Source organism: Chiloscyllium punctatum, chromosome 9, assembly GCF_047496795.1.
Source record: "Chiloscyllium punctatum isolate Juve2018m chromosome 9, sChiPun1.3, whole genome shotgun sequence".
Taxonomy (NCBI): domain Eukaryota; kingdom Metazoa; phylum Chordata; class Chondrichthyes; order Orectolobiformes; family Hemiscylliidae; genus Chiloscyllium; species Chiloscyllium punctatum.
The window spans coordinates 55,002,968-55,028,433 of record NC_092747.1 but is presented as its reverse complement, the minus strand read 5'-3'; the positions used below and the strand labels follow the sequence as shown (position 1 = coordinate 55,028,433).

Below are 25,466 nucleotides of genomic sequence, written 5' to 3'. Positions count from 1 at the left end.
TGGGGAAACAATATCCACAATTCTGATTATTAGTAAGTACAAGACCCATCAAAGAGATAGTCTACCTGTGACATTTACTCATTCTGAACTTTAATATGCAATAATGGGAAATGATCTTGTATGTAAAATAGTTCTTTTGACAATTTTCTTTTCAGTTTCCTTTGCCTTCCTAATCTAATTTTTCGACGTAATCTCAAATGACTACAGTAGTCCTAGAGATTTCTACAGATTCTGCAGGGTATATTTGAGCATTCATAATATTTTTGACAAAAATAATAAACCTAAGATCAAAATACCAAAATCACAGCACTGTTTTCGACAAAACTATGTCTCTCAAAACTGATTCATAAGGAGGCTGATGCCAACAGCATTAAAGGTGAATAGAGAGGAGATGGACATGTTAATTTCAACATATCCTAAATTGGAATGGTCCAATCAATTATCTATCTTAATTCAGGTTAGGAAAAGGTAGATGTTACAATGGAAATCTCCATTAACAGATTTCCACTGATCAATAATTATAATGCACAAAGCAAGGTAAAATGAAGGAACTGAGCGACACTGACAAGGGTACAGGTATCTTGATTTCTTTAGGATTAGTGGTCAAACTCAAAATAATTGAACTTTTCTCTTGTAGTATTCTGATAATACTGAACATCACCCATGATTCATTCAGTGAGGACAACGTTACTTGGTGAAGAAAAGCTTGATATTGCAGAATTTAATACACATTTTACATAACCATAGTAATCTATACCTTTTAACGAAGGCAGGTAGTAAAAGAGCAAATATAAGCTTGCACCTTACCTCCATAAACCTCAGAAGTTGAGGCTAATAGGAGACGTGCACCAACACGTTTTGCTAATCCTGAAATAAAAAGAAAATAATTCTTGATTTTACATATATATGGTCAGATATTATGATCTTTCATACAAGTTTCATTTTAAACGTAAATTTGTTAGTCCATTCAGAAGGAGTGACAGAACATTGTCAATTGGATAGGTATATCAAGGAGTTGGCACGGGCATTATGGGCTAAATGATCCATTTCTAAACAGTCACTTGGTAATACAGAAGTTAAGTTGTTGGAAATAAAGACATGCTGTCAAAGATTTTTGTCTTGCAGTCTTCAGGCAGCCCTGGGTTGCTCAGATCTTCTTCCTGCCAGAGTGTATAATGCTCAGATTTGGACAAGTTGAGTGAGTGGGCAAATGCCTGACAGGTGAAGTATAATGTAAATAAAGGAGAGGTTATCTACTCTGGAAGCAGATTATCTGAATGGAGCTGGATTTGGAAAGGGGGAGGTGCAATGAGACCTAGGTCTCCTTGTATACTGTCGCTGAAAGTAAGCATGCATGTGCAGCAGGCACTGGAGGCAGTAAGTGGTATGTTGGCCTTCATAGCAAGAGGATTAGAGTATGGGAGGAGGGATTCGAGTAGATTAGATTCCCTACACAGTGTGGAAACAGGCCCTTCGGCCCAACAAGTCAACACCTACCCTCCAAAAAGTAACAGACCCATTTCCCTCTGATTAATGCACCTAACACTATGGACAAGTTAGCATGGCCAATTCACATCTTTGGACTGTGGGAGGAAACAGGAGCCATGGGGAGAATGTGCAAACTCCACACAGACAGTCGCCCAAGGCTGGAATTGAACCCAGGTCCCGTGCTGTAAGGCACCAGTGCTAACCACTATGCCACCAAGCTGCCCCTGTTCATTGCAATTGCTCGCAGTCTTGGTGAGACTGCATCTGGAGTACTGTGTGCAGTTTTGGTCTCCTTATCTGAGGGAGGATGTTCTGGTTATGGTGGGAGTGATACAACAGCTTACCAGACTGATTCCTGGAATGGCAGGACTGATATATGAAGAGAAACTAGATGGTTAGGACTCCACACACTAGTATTGTCCAATAGGATTAGACAGGGACGGCGGGGCGGAGGGGGAATGTTACTGATGACCAGAGAGTTCAGAACAAGGTATCACAATATAAGGATGGCTCGTAGTGCAGTGGTACTGTCCCTGCCCTGAGCCAGAAACTTGGGTTCAAGACCCACCTGCTCCAGAGGAGTGTCATAACATTTCTGAACAGGTTGATTTAAAGTAAAAACTACAGAGTAAATCATTTAGGACTGAGATAAAGAGAATTTTTTTTCACTCAGAGTGGTGAGCTTTGCCCCAGAAAGTGGGTTAACCTTGGTTAACATCCAAGGCCATAACATTGGATGTTTTCAAGGAGTTCAATATCATTCTTAGACTAAAGGAATCAAATAGAGTACAGAGTTGGATGATCAGCCAAGATTGAGTGGCAAAAACAAGCTCAAATGGCTGAATTGCCTACTCCTGCACCTAATTTCTATGACTCAGGAGCAGAAGACAAATGGATATTGAAGTATGTAGCCAACTACATGCTTCAGCACCCAACTGGGGACAATTTGGAGGGCCCACTGGTGAGATTACACGACCCAGCTCCTTGTAGAGGCCAGATAAGTGGAGGCAGCCTCACGCTGGTAGGCCTGGGAGTTATTGCAGCCAACAGCTTTGTGGCCTAAAGACAGGGACATGAGCAGGAATACCTGAACAATAAAAATAATGGAAAAAACCAAATGCCATACCTAACATGTTTAATGTCCCAATAGTATTTGTCTTCAGTGTCTTGATTGGGTTATACATATAATTTGGAGGAGATGCTGGTGACGCCAGGTGATAAATCTGATCCACTGTTTTCAAACAAAACACAAAATGATTTATTACATAACAAACTCTTAAGTGATTGCTAATGCTACAGATAATTATAAATAATCTACTCTCTTGTTGCATTTGATTGCGATGTTTCTGTAATCATAACCCCAATCTCTGAACTGCTTGGTTAATTTACCAACTGAAAATCAAGGGCAAACATGATAGCACAAAAGCGGAAGATATCAAATAATGCTTTATAAATGAAATTAACCATTTCTTAAATATACAGGAAGCTTATTGTAACATTCTCATTTAACCAAATACATTCAATGTGGAGTAAAAATCTAAAGCTTTCAAGAATCAACACCACATTTTAGAGTTCTCTTGATTTATTTGATAAATTTAGGGTCACAAATACTTGGTGATACCATAAAGATTATTCTACCTAACTGCCTTGTAGATGGTTTTACAGAAATAAATACTTTATGTACTTAGCTCCTCCATCACAAAGCACTTCACCCCAATTATTTTGGGGCTATGACGACTACCATACCATCAGAAAAACTAATACTGTACTAGCAAATATCCTAGCAAACAGACAATAAGAAAACTTTCCTTTGATGGAACCTTGAGTGAGGAATGATAACTCGGGCACGTGAAGATTTCCTTCTCTTCATATAATATGAACCAGTGGAGCAGGGAGATGAGTGTATCAAGTTAAAGTCTTGTCATAAGAATGATCAGCTCTGCTGGTGGGAATGGGTGGAGGCTAGGAACAACTTCATTCATTCACTTACCAGAAATAACAATCACTAATATGGAAAGAGAAAATGCTGGAAAAATCTAATAGATCTGGAAGCATCAGTGGAAAGAGAAACAATATTCACACTTTGAATGCGATATAACTATTCTTTCAAGTCTTATTGGACCAGATTGGCCAATGGAGCTTAATTCAGATAAATGCGAGGTGCTGCATTTTGGGAAAGCAAATCCTAGCAGGACTTATACACTTAATGGTAAGGTCCTAGGGAGTGTTGCTGAACAAAGAGACCTTGGAGTGAAGCTTCATAGCACCTTGAAAGTGGAGTCGCAGGTAGATAGGATAGTGAAGGCGGTGTTTGGTATGCTTTCTTTTATTGGGCAGAGTATTGAGTACATGTTGGGAGGTCATGCTGTGGCTGTACAGGACATTGGTTAGGCCACTGTTGGAATATTGCTTACAGTTCTGATCTCCTTCCTATAGGAAAGATATTGTGAAACTTGAAAGGGTTCAGGAAAGACTTACAAGGATGTTGCCAGGGTTGGAGGATTTGAGCTACAGGAAGAGGCTGAACAGGCAGGGGTTGCTTTCCCTGGAGCGTCGGAGGCTGAGGGGTGACCTTACAGAGGTTTACAAAATTATGAGGGGGATGGATAGGATAAATAGGCAAAGTCTTTTCCCTGGGGTCAGGGAGTCCAGAACTAGAGGGCATAGGTTTAGGGTGAGAGGGGAAAGATATAAAAGAGACCTAAGAGGCAACTTTTTCCACAGAGGATGATACGTGTATGGAATGAGCTATCAAAGGAAGTGGTGGAGGCTGGTACAATTGCAATATTTAAGAGGCATTTGGATGGGTATATGAATAGGAAGGGTTTGGAGGGATATGGGCTGGGTGCTGGCAGGTGGGACTAGATTGGGTTGGGGATATCTGGTCGGCATGGACAGGTTGGACCGAAGGGTCTGTTTACATGCTGTACATCTCTCTAACATAGGATATACAAAGTTTTCAATGGAGACAAGATATGTTGTGAAAGCGACAAAAGGGAATTAATAATCCTCCAGTTTATAAAATGGAAAAGGGAAAAAAAGCAAGGAAATTTTGCTAAACCTTTATAAACCAAAAAGTTCAGCTAAAATCATGGCTATTTCTAGACACTACACTTTGGGAAGCATGTCAAGGCTCTTGAGAGGACTTCAGTCACAAATAAACTGGAAAGCTTTGGTTGTTTTTCTTGCTGCACAGAAGGTGAAGCAGATAGAGGCACTCAAAATCATGAAGTGTTTTATTAGATTATATTAGATTACTTAGTGTGGAAACAGGCCCTTCGGCCCAACAAGTCCACACCGACCCTCCAAAGAGCAACCCACCCAGACCCATTCCCCTAAATTTACCCCTTCACCTAACACGACGGGCAATTTAGCATGGCCAATTCACCTAACCTGCACATTTTTTTTGGGACTGTGGGAGGAAACCCGACCACCCGGAGGAAACCCATGCAGACACGGGGAGAATGTGCAAACTCCATACAGACAGTTGCCTGAGGCGGGAACTGAACCCGGGTCTCTGCTAACCACTGTGCCACCATGCCGCCCAGATAAAGTAAACAAAAAAGTCTCCTGTAGGTAAGCCAGAGTTCTGCTAGTATTAATTTTACAGTGTCACAAATTTGCAAGTTCAAACCCTAGTCCTCAAGCACAAACATGTGGCCCCTACAAACAAGACACATTAAAGGAATACTATAGTGTCAGACGCACTGATTTTCAGTTAAGACACCAAACCGATACCTCTTTATCCTCTTAGATAAGCAGAAAATAACCCGTGTCAGTACTTTAAGGACATGTAAGAGGGTTACCTCCCCCCCAATGCCCTGACCAATACCTGCCTTGAAATCCAATCATCTCGGCAGCCATTTTGTGTACAAATCCCATAAATATGGAAAGATAACGAGTTAACTATTACTTACCTTCAATGTATAATGGTTCGACAACATCATGATTGATTAATTCAAAGTTTTCATGTCCAATCCAATGTTCCACATTCCTTTTCCGGCCTGTGAAAAAGTTGTCAACGACCGTTACTTCATGACCATCCATCATAAGCTTATCAGCAAGGTGAGAACCTACAAATCCAGCTCCTCCAGTTATCTGAAAACAGGAAACAGAACTAATGTGCAAATCACATCAATTCAATTTAGCCCCTCAATACCCTGCCTCCATTACATAAAAAGATACAGGGTAGCTTGATACAAATATATGCACCATGTTCAAAGAGGAAGAGACAGCGAAAGGAAACCAATAAAAATACAGGCTCATTTCTAGGTGGGTTCATGAGCAACTGTTGGCCCTAGTGAGAAGACCATTAGACATAGGAGCAGAATTAGGCTATTCAGCTGGTCAAGTCTGTTCCACCATTCGGTCATAGCTGATATGTTTCTTAATCCTATTCTCCTGCTTTCTCCCTGTAACCCCTGATCCCCTTACTCCTCAAAAACTAACTAACTGCAACTGATCTCCATCCTGTTGTATTCTTTGACAACTGTTCACATTATTCACAACTCCACCGATTTTTCTATCATCTGCGAAGTTACTAACCCACCCTCTGGGTTTTCATCTAGGATTCTCTGTGGAACACCACTAGCCATTGACCTCCAGCCTGAAAAACACCCTTCCACAACTACCTTCTGTCTTCTACGGGCAAGCTAATTCTGAATTCATGCACACAGGTCACAGTGGATCCCTTGCATCTTGAATCTTCTGCATGAGCCTACCAGGAGAGACCTTGTCGAAAGCCCTACTAAAATCCATGTAGACAGCTCCACTGTTCTACCCTCATCAATTACCTTTGTCACCTCCTTGAAAAATTCAATCAAGTTAGTAAGACATGACCTGCCCTGCACAAAGCCATGCTGATTGCCCCAAATTAGGCCATGTTTTTCTAAATCCTATCCCTAAGGATTTATCCAATAGCTTCTCAATCACCAATGTGAGACGCACTGGTCTCTAGTTTCCTGGATTGTCCCCATTTTCAAGTCATTTGCAACCCTCTGACTCCAGTAATTCCTGAAAGATCACCAGCAATGCCTCCATAATCACCTCAGCTACCTCCTTCAGAACCTTAGGGTATAGTCCAATCGCTCCAAGTGATTTAGCCACCTACAGATCTTTCAGCTTCCCAAGCACCATCTTTTCGCCAATACATTCATCTCTGCCACCTGACGCTCTTGAAATTTGGGAATGCTACTGGTATTTTTCATTATGAAGGCAGATGCAAAATACCTATTCAGTTCCCCCATCATTCCTTTGTTCCCCATTACGACTTTGCCAGCCTCATTTGCCAGTGGTCCAATGTTAGACTCTTGCTTCTCTCACCTTTTATATATCTAAATAATTCTTGTAATTGCTTATATTAATAGTTAGCTTAACCTCATTTCATCTTATTGATTTTTTTGGAAAGTTCTCCTCTGCTGGTTTTTAAAGGATTCCAAATCCACTGGCTTCCCACTAATCTTTATCACAATGTATGTTTTTTCTTTTGCTTTTATGCTGCTCCTGATTTCTCGTTAGCTATGGCTGCCTCGTCCTTCCCTCAGTATATTTCTTCTTCCTTGGTATAAATTTATGCTGTCCATCAATAATTTACCCCCAGAAACTCCTGTCATTGCTGCTCCATCATCTTCCCTGCTAGGCTTCTGTTCCAATTAACTCTGGCCAAGTCCTCCCTCAAACTTGCAGCTGCCTTTACTCAATTGTGATGCAGTTACATCTGATTCAAGCTTCTCCCTCTCAAACTACAGGGTGAATTCTATCATGTGTTGGTCCCTGCACCTAGGGGTTCCTTCACCTTGAGCTCCCTCATCAAGTCTGCCTCATTATGCAAATCCAGAATTGTCTGCTCCTGAGAGAATCTACCACAAATTACTCCAAAGACATTCCAGAAATTCCTTTACTTGGGATCTGCTACAACCTGATTTTCCCTGTCCATCAGCGTGTCAATGTTCCTCACGATTATTGTAATAGTGCCATTAGCTTAGATAGTAAACAGTTAGGAAGAAGTACAAAGTAAAAATCGATTTACTCATAGCACTCAATCTATGTTGTGAATATGGGAGTGGCTTGTCAATCTGTACCAAGGATTTGAAAAATTCTAAGCAGAATGCTTAAAGCAGTAACAAAATTCTAACATGTAAACATCTTGGAAAATAGTGACTATGTTATTATCTATTTTCAATTTGAGTGGAAAGAAACAGATTAGCATCAAACTTGATATTAGCTAACCTCTGTGGCATAATTATCAATGGCTTAGAATTATAAACATGGGGGTTTAGGGATAAAGAGTTAAAATAATAAGCAGAAGGTAATACTTAAGAGGCGGATAGAATGCAGACTAATTCAACTGACTAGATCTAGACTGAAAGTAAGAAAACATCAAAATCAAAATATTCTTATGAATGATAGAAGGCTCTACATTGTAAAATGGTAACTGCAGTGTACCTCAAGGCATTTACAATACCAGACAATAAAAAGCAGGAACAAATAAATAGCCTCTAGTTTGAAGCAAACATTGCTGAGATGGAACTGACATTGAACCCAAGCAATCCACTCTCATATTAGAAGGAAGCTCCGTGGAAAAGGATTCTGACTGCACTTAGAGATACTCAAAATAAAGTCTGGTGTAAATGTTGTATTTACATTTTTGTAAATAATATTATAAATGCTAGATCCTGTAACAATCAGTACAGTTACAATTTTGCCAGAATATCCAGACATCTTTCAACACAGAATCCTACAGTCACATTTGATATGGTAAAAGAAAGCAATAGATTCATCAGTAAAGACAAGAAGTCCATTTAAACAAAAAATGGAAAGTTTTTCACTGACTGAAAAAGACAGTTGGAAAAACAGGCACACCACTATATCTTATGTGCTCTCGGGAGAAAATAATTTCCAATGAAGTGTAGCTACTGTGGAGCCCGCTTGTGAAGGTATAGCCGAAATTATACCCACCACGAAGGAAATTAGCAAAGTTATTAACTTGCTTTCCATTGGCAAAACTCCAAATCTGCTGCTCCTACACCACATGAACTGGTCAAGCAAAGAAAACCAGTACTCCTCCACCATCTATGTGAACTTCTCCTCGGCTAGAAGGAGGGTTCAGAGCCTCAATGTGTGAGATGCAAAGACTATGACCCTTTTCAGCAAAGTGTCTGAAGCATTTGTAACAATTATCAAAGTAAAGTGGGAGATGGCACAGGGCAGGGTGACACTAGGCATACAGACACACAAGATGGCCGCTGAGCCATCAGTTGGCCACTTGACACATCAGGTGGCTGCCAGACCACAATGTGGAGACAGACAGCAGAGCAAATATAGACACTGCCAGGGGCCCCAGAATGTCAGCACAATGCACTCACAACCTCGTTAATTAGTTTAAGGCAGATGGGGGAGAGAATATACAGGAGTAGTGTACACTGCCCGAAGCATCTGGGACCAGTCAACACCATTGATAGAAATGCTAACAGCTTGATACAGACTCAATACAGAGTGATAATAGCCAGGGCTGTCGTAATTGCCCTTCTCAGGGCGAGCGATTAGCACTCATTACTGCAGCAATGGACTTCCATGCAGACACTGAAATGGACAATGACTGTGCTGAAATGAACAAAGGCTGTACTGGAATTGACAACAACTGCACCAAAACTATTAATGATTCGGCAGTGTATACCATAAACAAACCATGTTACAAAGACAATAACCTCATCACTGATCTATTACTAAAAAATGTATAAAAGTAACTTGACATGTACTCCTGGTCGAGAGAAGACTCACATGTGACCACTGTGCTGTTGGTGTCTCTCTCTCTCTCTCTCTCTCCCAAGAGCTCCGGTATTTACTTGTACAATAAACTCTGTCCTTGAACCCTGACTCTGACTCAGAGGTTGGTGATTTTCCCCATAACAAAGGCATCACTCTGCTGATCATCATGGGATAAACTGTGTACAGCTACAGATTGTTGTTTAATGTAATCCCAGTGCTAGGCTCCATGAGGAATAAGTGCTAACTTGGGAATTTCATACAAGTGGGACTGCAGCGTGGAGGGGGACGTGTAATCTTTTTCAGTCTCTACCAGCTGGTGAGTGCTCAGAGTTATCATAGTTGTAGATAGGTAATTGTTGGAGAGTTTTAAGATTTTATTCCTTTAGTCCAGGTCAGTAATCTACTACTGATGAGTTGCAAGTATTATGTTAAACATCTTAACATATTTCATATATCTTACAGACAGCAGTTGTGATATTTCTAATCTAACATCTAATTAGTGAAATAAAACAGTGTGCAAATGCTTCAACAGCACACAATTGCCAGATAATGACCACCTAAAACAGAGAAGAGAATCTAATCAATGTTCCTCGACATTCATTGGAATGACCATTGCTGAATCTGCCACTAACATCATCCTGGGAGCTACCACTGACCAGAAACTGAACTAATCATATAAATACTGTGACTACAACAGCAGGTCAGAATCCTACAGCATATGACATGACTCTCTGGTGTCTGTCCGACATCTTCCAAACCACTCACCACTACCATCTAAAATGGAGTTTGAACATCAGATACATCAAAGAGGGCAGAGGTTTCCAGGAGACAGTCACAGCCACGAGCCTACGTATTTCTGATCTGTTCTTTGGTAAGGTCTGAGAGACTGCGTGAGGCATGGACAAGGACACTGAACATATCAATGAAGGAGCCTCAGCAAATGCCCAACAGTTCTCCCAGCTTTTGTGGTCAGGAGGAGGTTCTGTGCAAATTGACCAATGGCAGAGGGCCATTCAGGTGGGAGTGGGGTGGGAAGAGGAGAGAGCAAGTATAAAGCAATGTACCTATAATTGGGGACACAGTAGGTTTTGGGGGTAAAAGGGCTGTGAAAATACCCAAGTTGAAGATAGCACAAATCAGGTTGCTAGAACCAGTTGCAACCAGTAACTGCTTCTGCAAAGTTAGTAGTGAGAGGTTCAAGTGATACCAGAAAAATGCTATTTGTATAACAAAACTAACTGTACAGCTGGATGACCATAAACTATGTAATTGGATTAACGTAAGTGACTTAAACTTGCTGAAAAAGTATAACTGTAATCAAGTGTAACTAACCATGGGAATTTGTGTGCCATCTTCAGATATGTACAATCCCTCTTTCACATGACCAAACAAATCAGTGAATAAAGAAACTAGAGTCTTGTCTGATTACTGGTGATTGAATTCCCACTTCAGGGGAAGAGGTACACTGTTCTTTATAGCAAAGCGTATGAAGCCTGAGGGCCAAGGATTTTTCTTAACTCATTCATTCACAGAATGCGGGGTTATGATAATCTCTCTGGGCTGGGGAGGACCAGTCCAGTTGTGGATGCACATGGATATCAGTAACAACTAAGAAAGAGATTCTGCCATGGAATATAACAGCTAAAGACTAAATACAAAATCAGAACCACAATGTTAATAACCTCTGCATTACTACCTAACTGAATAGTGAAGTGACATAGAGTAGATAGGATCAGAGATAAAGCTATAGCTCAAGGGTTGGCTTGAGTGATATGAGCTGTAATTAAGGGGTCCTAGCATCATTACCAGGGGATAAAAGGGACTATTGGCATGATTTCCATTTGAACCACACCTGATACCAACATTATAAGTCATATAACTAAGGCTTTAGAGAGACGTTTATGCGAAATGCTAAGGGGATGGTTTATGAGGGGAGATCAATAAAGTTAAAAAGAGAAAGGACAAAGCAAAAGCATATGGTAGTGATGTAGGTCATGATAAGTAAGCATGCAAATGCAAGAGTGTAGGAGGGAAAAACAGAGTGGAAGGAGGGTCTGGGTAAAACGAGGTTTAGAAATTGAAAGACAAAAATATGAGAAGCAACATAAAAATGTTGCATGTGGTCGCAGGCAAGCTGAATAGGGCAGAACAGGACATGGAGTTTAACAGGAGTAACAGTGCATCAGAGAATAAGGTCCACTTGGAAAATGGTACCATTTGAAAATTAAACTGCAGGCACTATCTGAATGCACATTAGATCTGCAAAATGGATTGAGCGATGTTGGATTCATTATTGCGCAATAAAGCAGGGTTAATTAGTAATTTAAACATAAAAGGTACACGAGAAATAGTGATCATGATACAATGGACACCACATTAAGTTTGAAAACAACATAGGAGTAGGAGTAGGTCATTTGGCCCTTTTGAGATTACTCCACCGTTCAAATAAGATCATGGCTAATTCAGTTGTGTTTCAGCTGCACTTCCCTACTGGTACCCTCAACTTCCTTGTCTGTCAAAAAAAGCTATCTAACTCAGCCTGGACTAACTTGCACTGGTTTTAAGAACTTTATGCTTTAACAAAACTTAGAAAATTGACAAAAATTGAGAGAAAATAAACTCCTTTTTTCAAAAGCATCTTTCTCAGTATTAAGCTCTGACCTGTAGTTTTACTTTCCCTTACAAGAGGAAGCATCCTCTGGCCTACCCTATTCAATCCCTTCAAGGTCCTGTATGTTTCCATAAGGTTACCTCTCAATCTTCTAAGCTCTGATATATACAGGTCTAACCTGTTCAAAATTTCTCCATGACACTAATTCTTCCCCTTAAGAAAAATCTCTGAACTGCTTCTAAAGCAAAGATGAGTTTTTGGTTTGCATTTTTGTGCTGTCAGAGTTAGGTCTCTGAACATTCAGGGACCAGACAGTTCCAAGTCGATGTTACATTTGAGTACGTTGCTACTGCTGACTGTTCCAAGTTATTGATTATAGCAGTATGATTTAATCCAGCTTGTTTTCCATAGGTTACTCAAAACAATTCAATAGTCACTGAAGAGCAGATCCCAGGTCACAGTTAGTTGGAGAAGATGACAGATGATGACAGAAGTAAGCTCCATGCAGAAAAGAATTGTTGAGCTGTGATCTGAAATGCACCAATATTGGTTGCAGGAGGGATGAGGGAAAACTTGTTCAAAACCAAATGGGACCTGTTGCAGTCACAATTTCTGTTTGATATATTTTGTGTGGTTTTTGAGCATAGTTTGGCTGTTACCTACATTTCCCTCATGCTAATTTTGGGATACTGGAACACAAGTCATTTATTTTTGCATATTATAATCTCATTCTGTCAATAATCCTTGCATATTTATTTGAATAAGTTTCATTTGTTAAAAAATTAGTAATCTTTGTTAACTGAAGAAGTCTGCCTAACATGTCCCTATTATTATTATTATTATTAATAATAAACCTAATGCAGCCTGATATTTGATCTGCAGCCTAGTAATACCACTGCATTAATGTATGCCTCTTGTTTGATCTCTCACAACCAGTCCAGCCTGACAAACTCATTCTTAGGTCTTGGCCAACTCAATAGAATTCTGAATTATGGGGATATGCTAAATTCAATGTTCAAACTGAGTTACTAGAATAGTGAACTGCTCTTTCTAAAGATTTTCACTGCCTCTCCTGCTCCCAGTTAATGGACTAACAAAAAACTGAAATGAAATGCCTGAAATACTGTTACAGAAGAAACAGTTAAATATACAGCTGCTTGGATGGACCAACAGGAAGCCAAGAAAGGAGCGAAAGTGAGGACTTGAGATGCTGGAGATCAGAGTCATGATTAGAGTGGTGTTGGAAAAGCACAGCAGGTCAGGCAGTATCCTTCATCAGGGCTTTTGCCTGAAACGTCAATTTTCCTGCTCTTCGGACGCTGCCTGACCTGCTGTGCTTTTCCAGCACCACTCTAATCTTGACTGAGGAAACCAAGAAAGAACATACCAGAATTCTCTTGCGATCCTTTTCAGACAGGAATTTAACCGGAGGATACTTTTGAGATATGCTGTTGAAAACAAAAAAAAATTAAACGTTCCATAAAGTAAAATGTAGAATGACTAATTCCTCTACATTACCATTGCATTTACATCACTCTTCCTTCGTGTGGTGTACTTTACCTCTCCAAAACAGCAGCTACAGAGATCACTAATAACAAAAAGACAAATCCACTGAGGGTGGATAAACAAATAGAATTTTATGACTTATGGGCTTCTTTATTATTAAACCTCTAGTAAGAAAAGTAACTGCCCATACCAAACAATGATATTTCTGTACTAAAGTTCAGTATAAGTACATTTGTTCAACAAATTACAAATATAAATACATATCTCCAATTTAAATGTCTCAAAGTTCTGAAGTCAATCAAGGCGATTGAGGAAATGGAGGAAGGATATTGGTGTCAAGCAAAGCGTACACAGAAGATTGTCTAGTGGCATGAAGATATAAACTGAGCGTTAACACTAGAAGAGCAAAGTGAAACAAAAAAGTTGCATCAAAACAATACTCAGTCACAGCAGCAAAGCTAAAATAATGACATCAGTTGTGTCACTCAACCTATTTCAGTCAACATCATCTTTGAGATAAGGTTGATCTGCTTCACTACAACAATTCATAACAATGTCAGTCAATCTTATTCTAAACCCAAGTTTGTGCTCCACAGAAGCTTCCAACCATTTCACTTCTTGTCACTTACATGATCTAAAGTTAATACAAACAAATAAAAACAATATGTACCTTGTTTCTATTTCCTTAATTTTCTCTTTCAAGGGCGCTAAAGCCTGGAAAATGGAAGCATGTCAAAATCAGTTTTCAAATTATGCATTCTCTCCCATATTGTTAACAATGGCAACTTTGGAAAGAAAAATTACACTATTAAATTTTCTACACAATTGGCAAAGCAAAAATCATCAAATGAAAAAGCCACACAAGGGTTCTTGGTTGCAATGTTTCAAAACATGAGGATTTCTCTATGTATCTATATGTACCTGAAAACTCATTTATAGAAAACAACATTACTATTTATTACATACAACACAGAAAGCCTTTCCGCACTGCTTAGACAAGTAATTGAGAAAATAAGATAAAGATATTCAGCATAGAGCTCTGTCCATCTGCTTATATTTTCAAAATCACTTAGATATATCTGCCAGGAGTTACATTTTAGGTTTTCTCTTTGTAATGATTGTAAAGAGGTCAGCCAGATGGATCTCAGAATAAGAGTTCCCTGTTTCGGCTGTTAATCTAGTCCAGTGAAGGAGCCCTGGCTGACACACAAACAGGAATATCAGGATCTGTCTGCTCAGAGCTGGCTCAGTGTCAAGGACTCTCTATGTGTAAATAAAGGGTGACTCTTTTCAGGATACCAGTCTCTGTGGAGTTATTTCAGTAGTGATGAGAGAAAAACATGCTCCTGAAGAAATTCATTCGCAACAGTCATCTTTAACTTGTGGTAAACACTTCTGGTACCATGCCATTATTTGGGAAACAAGACTTGTTTGATCTTGCAGTTTAAGACTGGGCTCAGTAGGTGGAAAAAAATGCATTTTTTTTCCCCCGGGCAATGACTAATTCTCCTGAAAGCTTGTGGACCCACAGCTTTTTTGGTTATTAGGAACCCAATTTTCCCTGAGGTACCAGACACCAAAACCTTTCAAAAATTGACAGATTTAGTTCAGGAATATTATGACTCCAAGCCACCTCTAATTCATTAATGCTGTCGGTTTTATTTAGCAATTCGAGAACCAGAGGAATCCATATCGAGATTTTTGACAAGGTTAAGATGACTGGAAGAGGCACATGACTTTAGTTTATCCCTAAAGGAGATGCTGGGAGACCATTTGGTATGTGGTCTAATGATATAACCATATAAAAAGGGCCTAATTGCTGAAGCCCAATGGACTTCAAACAGGCACTACAACTGGCTTTATCATTGGAAAAAGCAGCAAGTGGAGTACATGAACTGTAGGGTACACTGATGGAAGTGGATACCCTCACCAGTCCAACTGAAATTGGGAATACTACTTGAGTGAAGGGAATTACACAGCCTCAGTCAAGACATACCCTGGACAAATGGACTCTAGGTCAGCCCACAGCAAAACCCCAAAACAAAGCCAAGCTTCAACCAAACAGTTAGCATTTTCTTCAGGATTCAGGCCAGCAAGCCATTGTAGTTGCTACAGGTACATGGACTAGAGATAGTAAGAATCCCACTAGATCTAAATTGAGTAAGAGTACTCATTGACTAATATCCAGATGACTGCACACCCTAGAAAGTCCACCTACATCTGGTTTAGAATAGTTAAATTGCTTGATAACATCCAAACCAGAACCAAAGTAAACGTCTGGTTAAACGGTCACTTGATTGACGGAGGTTGATACCGGTATGGCTATATCAGCGATTGCAGAACTAGTCTTTAACAAAAATTCAACGTGGACTTCAACCCTTAAATTTTCACAAGATCTCAGCTAAGCTTAAGGATACAACTCCGGCTCCGGTCTCTTATGAGAAGCAGCTGGTTCAGTTAGTAAAAAGCCTGGGGCAAGTTTGATGGGGTGAAATTAGTTCAGAAAGATTCATCTCAACTGATTCAACTTTATTCAACTAAAAAATGGCTGCCTGAGTAAAATCCTAATTAAAATACCCAGAGTCTTTTCAGGAAGGTCTAAGAATTATCAAAGGAGCCAAGAAGCAATGTTGACCAGGAAGCAATTCCATGATTCTGAAAGGCCCATGCAGTGTCACTTGCCTTATGGGCAAAATTAGAGGCTGGAAAGCAAAGAAATCATTAAACCAGTACAGTATGTGGAACAAGTAGTATCAGTAATACTGATTGTGAAGCACGACGGATTGGTTTGCCTTTGTGGGGATTTTAAACAAACAAACTGCTTTTAGCAGCTGGATAAATACCCAATCTTTCACGCAGAGCATTTATATGCGAAGCTGGCAGACTGGCTATCCATCACGAAGTTGGACATGAGCCATGTGTACTTGTAATTGGTGTTAGATAAGGATTCCTAAAAGAAGGCTACAATTAATAGACAAAAGGGTTTGTACCAATATACAAGACTGTCAATTGGGGCATCATCAGTCTGTGCAATCTTTCAGCAGAAGATAGAGAAATTTTTACAAGGTCTACCCCAGGTTGCCATTTATCTAGATGCTAATAACAGGGAAGACCAATAAGGAACACTTAAGAGAACATGGCCATAGTCCTTAGACATTTCTCCCATGTAGGTGTATGTACTCTCCACATGTTTAAAAAAGGCAGACTTGGTGACAGGATACTGGCTTCTTGAGTTATTTCACTCTTGTACCTGGTCAATCCTATGTCAAACCTGGTCCATTCTAGCAATTGTTCTGAAGCTGCTCGTTAGACTTACCCATGGGTTCTGAAGGAATCAGGATTGAAAACATTAGTAATTTGCAACTAAAAATGCATGATTTTGAAATTCAAACAATAAAACCTACCCAAATAAAAAAAGGTTATAGGACAGGCACATAGACAGCCCTCCTATAAACCAATGGGTTAAAGTTGAAACTTCAGATTCAAACTATAATGAGGTAAAAACAATGACTGCAGATGCTGGAAACCAGATTCTGGATTAGTGGTGCTGGAAGAGCACAGCAGTTCAGGCAGCATCCAAGTAGCTTCGAAATCGACGTTTCAGGCAAGAGCCCTTTATCAGGAATATCTTTTGCCCGAAACGTTGATTTCGAAGCTACTTGGATGCTGCCTGAACTGCTGTGCTCTTCCAGCACCACTAATCCAGACTCAAACTATAATGTCAAGTCATGACGTGGTAAAGGGCCAGCAATAAGGACTATCAGGGGAGTAAGCTACAGGTTGAATGGACAGGCAAAGAGTCTCCTAGAGAGCACCATACAGCAACAAACAGGGCCAAGAATGAAAGTAAGTAAACTAAGAAAGACCACCTCAAAGATTCTGCATGTGAGAAGTTAAGGTCATGCCAAGGTACAGAACCAATTATTTAAACCTGTGCAGAAACTGATTGAGTGCATTCAATTAAATGAGTGTGCAAATACTAACAGAATTCACCAATTCATATGGGGAGAAATAACTAATTAAATCATATTTACATAAATATGCTTTATATTCATAAAGGATCTAGAGGCACAGTGGTGATGTCCCTAACGTTGAGCCAAAAGGGCTGGTTTGCATCCCATCTGCTCCAGAGATTTGTCATAACACATCTGAACAAGTTAATTAAAAATATCTACTTTATGATTATTAAACCTAAAATGATATTTTCTTGAAGAAATATACTTGCAACCCAAAAGCAGAACTGCAGTGCAATTTGCATCTTAATTTACAAAAAAGCAAATTTAAGAAAATGAATTCAGATAGCACTCAGATTAATAAATGTCCCAAGTTCAAATTCTACTACAGCAAGTTCTGTGTTTCAAAAAATAAATGTCTTTAAAGCTTCCAGATTGTCAGAGAAGCAAACTGGTTATTATAATATTCCCAGAATGGAAACCTGTCGACCCTAACTAGTCTACATGTATTTAGACCAGTTTCACACCAGGTGAGTTCTGCTTAAGCCTTCAAGGCAACTGGGTGGAATAATATCTTGGTGGTAAAAACAATGACTGCAGATGCTGGAAACCAGATTCTGGATTAGTGGTGCTGGAAGAGCACAGCAGTTCAGGCAGCATCCAAGGAGCAGCGAAATCGACGTTTCGGGCAAAAGCCCTTCATCAGGAATAAAGGCAGTGGGCCTGAAGCGTGGAGAGATAAGGCAGAGGAGGGTGGGGGTGGGGAGAAAGTAGCATAGAGTACAATGGGTGAGTGGGGGAGGGGATGAAGGTGTTAGGTCAGGGAGGAGAGGGTGGAGTGGATAGGTGGAAAAGGAGATAGGCAGGTAGGACAAGTCCGGACAAGTCATGGGGACAGTTTTGAGCTAGAAGTTTGGAACTAGGGTGAGGTGGGGGAAGGGAAAATGAGAAAACTGTTGAAGTCCACATTGATGCCCTAGGGTTGAAGTGTTCCAAGGAGGAAGATGAGGCTTTCTTCCTCTAGGCGTCTGGTGGTGAGGGAGCGGCAGTGAAGGAGGCCCAGGACCTCCATGTCCTTGGCAGAATCGGAGGGGGAGTTGAAATGTTGGGCCACGGGGTGGTGTGGTTGATTGGTGCGGGTGTCCCGGAGATGTTCCCTAAAGCGCTCTGCTAGGAGGCGCCCAGTCTCCTCAATGTAGAGGAGACCGCATTGGGAGCAACTGATACAATAAATGATATTAGTGGATGTGCAGGTAAAACTTTGATGGATGTGGAAGGCTCCTTTAGGGCCTTGGATAGAGGTGAGGGAGGTGGTGTGGGCGCAGGTTTTACAGTTCCTGCGGTGGCAGGGGAAAGTGCCAGGATGGGAGGGTGGGTTGTAGGGGGGGGGCGTGGACCTGACCAGGTAGTCACAGAGGGAACGGTCTTTGCCGAAGGCGGAAAGGGGTGGGGAGGGAAATATATCCCTGGTCGTGGGGTCTTTTTGGGGGTGGCGGAAATGTCAGCGGATGATTAGTCACATTGCAAAAACATGGAATCCTTCAGAAAGCTCAAACATCCAGTAAACTAATTACCACTCTCTTTATTTCGGTATTGAACAAAAAGCAATTAACAAACCTCCTCTATTTTCCTTTCAACTTTTTGTTCACCTTCTTCTTGCAATGACCTATACAAAAGCAAATAGAAAAAAAAACTGAATACCTCTTTCAACTCAAGCGGCACACTAAATATTCAACTGAATGTTCTTGCATTTTTTCCCCCCAGAATTAAAAGATACTACTAAAATAATAACTCTCCTTCAACACTTTAGCAACTAATAACTAACCAAAATTTCAAAGTACATTTATACTGTAATCTTCACATAAAAGAAAAACAGTTGAAGCTAAAAGTTGGGGACGCCGAGCAGGATTTATATCAGCAATTAACACTCAAGCACATTGAATTTGGTAGCATAGTATTACAGAATTGTTGGGGGTCCTCTCATGTTAGTACCCCTACCTCTAAACTAAGAGGCCCAGGTTCAAGTCCCACCTGTTCCACAGATATATAACATATCTAAACAGGTTAATTAAAAAAATAGATTATAGAATTATCATGGTGCAGAAAGGGGCTGCTTGCTCATTGTGCCTGCACAACAGTAGTTACAAGACCTCTTCAAAAACATAGCCGCATGAACTTTGCATCAAGTTCAACAAGTCTTATTTGTCTGAGGCTCTATTTAGTTCTGCTTGAGTGCTGCTTAACTAAACAGATGATTTGGAGCTGGGTAAAAAAGGAGTTACAAGGGGTAAGTAGTTATTAAACCATTTCAAGGCTAATTTTCAAGCTAAATTGGTTCTTTAATCTATTAACTAAAAGCTGCTCTGTTTGACTGGGTGTAGTTTTAGTTGCATTTCTAGAACCAGAGACAGCTGGTTCACCCTCAGGTGAAGCTGGTTAACTGAGCAACTGGTCTGATCCAGTTCAGAAGCATTGTTGTTGAGCCCTATAAAAAGGAGGCAATGGTGGTGCTGCTTGGCTAAATGAGATTGCTTTGGAGTTGGGTGAACACAGGGAATAGGTGAAGTTGAAATGATAAAGTACTGGGGAAGCAACAGTAAAAAGTTTTGCTGAATCAACAATGTACCATAAATTTTAAAATGTGGGTCTGTGTCTGCACAAGTTGAAGGTTGCAGCTGGGGCTTGAGCTACTTTCTCTACTGCAGCATTGTCAGCTGCACTGTTTATGACCCATGTGACAATTATGGGTTGAGAGATGAGAGCTATAAACTGTACTGCTTTTATGCTATACACAAAGGTCTGACAAGGGCCCATCAAGTGAGAACTTGACTGTTACTCTGGTGTTAACTCTGAACCTCTTTGCTGGCTAAGCTAAAATAGGAGGTTAATTAAAGTTTTGTGTGGTCAACATTTTGGTACTATGTCGCGGATGCCAACAGTAGAACTGTTACTCTGGGCTGAATAAGTGACAGAGTTTGAATTGGGCATTAGTAATAGGGCTCCCCGAGGTATTTTACCTCAGACCACTCCTTGTGTTCTGCCCATTGTCCAGTGAGGCTGGTACCTTTTGAAGGGACTGAGTAAACCACCTGGACCAGGATTATAAGGTAAAGCATTTTTTACAAGGTTGGTCTAGGTTGCTGTGGGGTACCATTGGCTATTTTACATTCTTTACTGAGATAAAGAGTTGGGACTGGGGACCATGGTCAGGGAAGTGGTTGCAACTACCTGACTGATTCGGTTTGGAAAGCTGCTTCCTTTAAACATGGCTGGCTGAAATTATGATACAATATGAGGACAAGGGAAGGCTTGGTAAATTTCTCAACCACCTCTGCAATATTCATATGGCCAGTTGAAACTTGTTTATAGTGCAGCAAGGGAGTATAATGGGACAATCCCTCTAGGTAACTAGAAAGGGAACTCCCCTTCGGAACATGAGAAAACCTGATCAGGAAAATGACTTCCTGAAGTTAAATGCTGCACATAAACTATCCAGGGGACAAATGGGCAGTACCTGGGATGTGAACAGGCAGTTAACCTGTTTAATTACTACTTGGAAAAGAAATTGTTGGGAAAAAGTGGAAATCTTCCATTAAAGAATTGAAAGATACTACTGATAGTAAACAGAAAGATACCTTGGTCATTTGGAGGAATAATGCATGGGATAGAGGTAGGTACAGCAGATGGAACTCCCAAAAGCTGGGAGATGTTAAAAGCTGACTGCTTTTTCACCTTCAGTCTACCCATTCACAAACAGGAGAAAGTGTAAAGACACCAAGGCTGAGAAAACTAGACAAGAAGAGTTAAAACATAGTGTTGCCAATAGAGATGAGGAATGGGGCATTACCCTAGATTGTCAGAACCTCCCGTAGACCCACCGTATCAGGCTCCCGAAGGATCCAGTGTGGCTGAATGGGTAAAAATAAAAACCAGAAAACCGGTACCATCTGATCTTTGTACTGGGGTTAGTGGACTCCAAATTGGTCCCCAATTGTGGTTTCCAATATCGCAGTTACCAAACCCCACAGCCGCTGATGACTATCAGGAACCAACAATTGGAGTTTGTCCCTTGGAAGCCCTAAGTAATGAGAATGACAATGAATCAAGCCCCAGATCATAAGGAAAAACCAGCCCAATTTACTCAGTGTCCCCGAAGGACACTTCAAATACAAAATGCCACCCAAGATCTGTTTGCACTGTGCTGTACAATTTTATCACCTGAAGTGACTAAATGGCAGGAATAAATCTGTCATGGTGACAGAAGGAGATCTGTGTGAAAGATTTCCCCTCACTGATGCCCAGACAAACTATCTAGTGCAGTTGTTAGAACGAGCCTTACAACAACCTGTAACATTAAAATACTGGAGTGCAGACCCAAACCTGGAGAGTCAGGAGGTGATTACTGGGAGTGGTTTGTTGTGTATTATGGAATATTTGTGGCTTATCAAGCCTTCAATTGAGGATCACTGCTATGACTTTGCAGTGCATTACTTCTGCTGTGACTGACTTCACTTAGACGAACAATATGAACTAGTCTGAGAATTTCTGGTCGCAAATGAGGTGAGCAGTGGTCTACTACTGGAATGGATAGAACTATTGCAAAACATGAGCCAAGTTAGACGTAAAAACTGAATGTGTCCTGCAACCTGATGGGCGGCACAGTGGTTAGCACTGCTGCCTTACAGCGGCAGAGACATGGGTTCAATTCCTGCCTCAGCCGACTCTGTGGAGTTTGCATGTTCTCCCCGTGTCTGCATGGGTTTCCTCCGGGTGCTCCGGTTTCCTCCCACAATCTAAAAATGTGCAGGTTAGGTGAATTGGCCATGCTAAATTGCCCATAGTGTTAGGTGAAGGGATAAATGTAAGGGAGTGGGTCTGGTTGGGTTACGCTTCAGCCGGTCGGTGTGGACTTGTTGGGCCGAAGGGCCTATTTCCATGCTGTAAGTAATCTAACCTAGTGATCGCTTCATGGTGGTCACATTGCAGGTGAGGATTACACTGGCAGATAGGGAATGGGTGACTATCAGAGGAAGTAAAAGGCTCTGGAAGAAAATGCACCGACCTGTGGTCATTCCCCTTATTCTGCTTTGGAGACTTTTGGGTGTGGGGGGGGGGGGGTTGCTACTGACATAGGGAATTCAACACTAAGGGATACAGACGTTCACTTGTGGCTGCAGATGTGAATCCCAGATGGTATGTTACCTCACTGATGCCAGGCTCAGGGATGTATCAGAGTGGCTGCAGGACATTGTGGAGTGGGAGAGTGAACAGCTGGTAGTCATGGTACACCTAGCTAAAAATTCTCTAGGTAAACAAAGAGATGAATATGTGAAAGCTGACTATTAGAAGCCTGGAGATATATCACAGTAATCTCAGGATTCCTCCCAGCACCACATACTAGTGACAGCAAAAATAAGAGGATACATCAGATGAATTAATAGCTGGAGAAATGGTGTACCAGACAGGGGTTTAGATTCTTGAGTCATTAGGACTGTTTCTAGGGAAGGTGGGGCCTGTACAGCTTGACAGCTTGAGCCTGGGCAGAGCTAGGGCAAATAACCCTGTGGTGGTTTTCTCTGTTCCACTGGGAAAGTGTTAAACTTGTACGGAAGGAATGGGAAGCAACATGTAGACTTAGATGGGCCAGGACTCTATCAGGATAATGGGAGGTAGAGCATTAGTGATGTAGTCAGTGACGTGAAAGGAGAATCAAAAAATCATCTAGTAAAGGAAATTGATGGGTTGAGCTTTTTACACTTCAATGCAAGGGCACTACAAAGGCAGGTGAATTAAGGGCACGGATACATGGCAGTACTGACATTGCTAACAAACTTGGCTAAAGGGGCAAAATTCAGGCAGTTAGATGACAAAAGAGATGGTAGCTGTACTGGTTTAAGAATGATTCAGAGTGAAGAGATGCAGTACTAGCAAATGACATTTTGGTTTGCTTGGAAGTAAGGTCAATCACACCACTAGGAATATACTATAGATTCTCTCAGTAAGGGAGGTAGAAGAACATACTTGTACACAAATTTCTCTGTAGGAATGTGGGCAATAATAGTAGGAGACTTTAACTATCCCAGTATCAACTGGCTTTCTGACAATATACAAATGAATTGTGTGCGGAAAAAAAATCACATACTCTAACCAAGACTTTTTGAACAAAACAACAAGGCCAATGAGAGAAGACAAAACTCTGGATTTCATTCTGGGGAAGTGAAAATGAGCAAGTGAATGAAGTGACAGTGGGCAGCCATATTGGGGATAGTGACCACAATTCAATTAGATTTAATATGAAAAGGGACAAATCAGGAGTGACCGTTCTAAACTGGGGAAAGGCAAATTTTAACTGAAGTGGACTGATTAAGACTGCTAAAGGATATGTGGTATATCAGTGGGAGACAGTTTGTTCAAAAACCAGGGATCATCGATTCAAGTTAAGTGGCAGAAGGATTTGAGAGGATGCAAGGATTTTTTACTTAGAAGATGGTGGGTGTTTAGAATTAACTGCCTCAGTTGTTGGGACTCAGAAGTCCCTACTTTCTTCAAGACATAACTGGATCTTAAGTGCTGTCAGCTGCAGGGCTGTGTGCAAGAAGACAGGATTAAAAAGGGCATCTAGTGTCTTTGGGTCAATATGGATAAGATGAGCTAAATGGTCTCCTGTGCTGTTTCATTTCTACAGTTTTACAGAGATGACATGTTATGACTACATAAATTAACCCATTTGGCAAATGTCCAACCTGCTCTGCTGTTCAAGTCAGCAAGCACAGTGAAAACCTGTAGTACATCAATCTGCCTAAAGGCATCAACAGTTTAACTTGTAACCCTTTCATAACAGTAGTTTTCTATTGATTGGTGGAGTAGCAGATAGTGAAGGGGACTGTCCGAATACAGAATATAGATAGATTGGAGAGTTGGACAGAGAAATGGCAGATGGAATTCAATCTGGGCAAATGAAAGGTGATGCATTTTGGAAGATCTAATTCAAGAATGAACTATACAGCAAATGGAAAAGTACTTGGGAAAATTGATGAACAAAGACCTGGGAGTTCAAGTCCATTGTACCCTCAAGGTGGTAATGGAGTGGTCAAGAAGGCATTCTGAATGCTTTCCTTCAGACAGGATATTGAGTACAAGAGTTGGTAGATCATATCTCAGTTATATAAGACTTTGGTTCAGCCACATTTGGAATACTGCATACAGTTCTGGTTGCCACATTACCAAAGTATGAGGAGAAAGTGAGGACTACAGATGCTGGAGATCAGAGCTTCAAACTGTGTTGCTGGAAAAGCGCAGCAGGTCAGGCAGCATGAAAGGAACAGGAGAATCGACGTTTCGGGCATAAGCCCGAAGTTGGAGTGTTTCAAAGTTTGAGAAGATTTGTAGCTCGGTTGCTCATTGTTGTGGTTCTGTTCGCCGAGCTGGGAATTTATGTTGCAGATGTTCCGTCCCCTGTCTAGGTGATAACCTCAGTGCTTGGGAGGCTCATGTGAAGCGCTTCTGTGATCTTTCCTCCAGCATTTGTAGTGGTTTGAATCTGCCGCTTCCGGTTGTCAGTTCCAGCTGTCCGTTGCAGTGGTCGGTACATTGGGTCCAGGTCGATGTGCTTATTGATTGAATCTGTGGATGAGTGCCATGCCTCTAGGAATTCCCTGGCTGTTCTCTGTTTGGCTTGTCCTATAATAGTAGTGTTGTCCCAGTCGAATTCATGTTGCTTGTCATCTGCATGTGTGGCTACTAAGGATAGCTGGTCGTGTCATTTCGTGGCTAGTTGGTGTTCATGGATGCAGATCGTTAGCTGTCTTCCTGTTTGTCCTATGTAGTGTTTTGTGCAGTCCTTGCATGGGATTTTGTACACTACATTGGTTTTGCTCATGCTGGGTATCGGGTCCTTTGTCCTGGTGAGTTGTTGTCTGAGAGTGGCTGTTGGTTTGTGTGCTGTTATGAGTCCTAGTGGTCGCAGGAGTCTGGCTGTCAGTTCAGAAATGCTCTTGATGTATGGTAGCGTGGCTAGTCTTTTGGGTTGTGGCATGTCCTCGTTCCATTGTCTTTCCCTTCAGCATCTGTTGATGAAATTGCGCGGGTATCCGTTTTTGGTCCATACATTGTATTGGTGTTCTTCTTCCTCTTTTTGCAGT

General features: G+C 41.0%; 1 protein-coding gene across 1 annotated transcript in view; it reads right to left on the bottom strand.

Annotated features, from left to right (window-relative positions):
- The window catches only part of uxs1 (UDP-glucuronate decarboxylase 1), a 65,035-nt gene that overhangs the window by 26,811 nt on the left and 12,758 nt on the right, over positions 1-25,466 (bottom strand). The window contains exons 3-8 of the mRNA XM_072577566.1: positions 18,943-18,991; positions 14,043-14,086; positions 13,254-13,314; positions 5,406-5,586; positions 2,615-2,719; positions 808-867 (exon numbers count right to left, since the gene is read on the bottom strand). Of these exons, the coding sequence (XP_072433667.1) occupies positions 808-867; positions 2,615-2,719; positions 5,406-5,586; positions 13,254-13,314; positions 14,043-14,086; positions 18,943-18,991 (500 nt within the window). The remainder of the gene's footprint in view (positions 1-807; positions 868-2,614; positions 2,720-5,405; positions 5,587-13,253; positions 13,315-14,042; positions 14,087-18,942; positions 18,992-25,466) is intronic.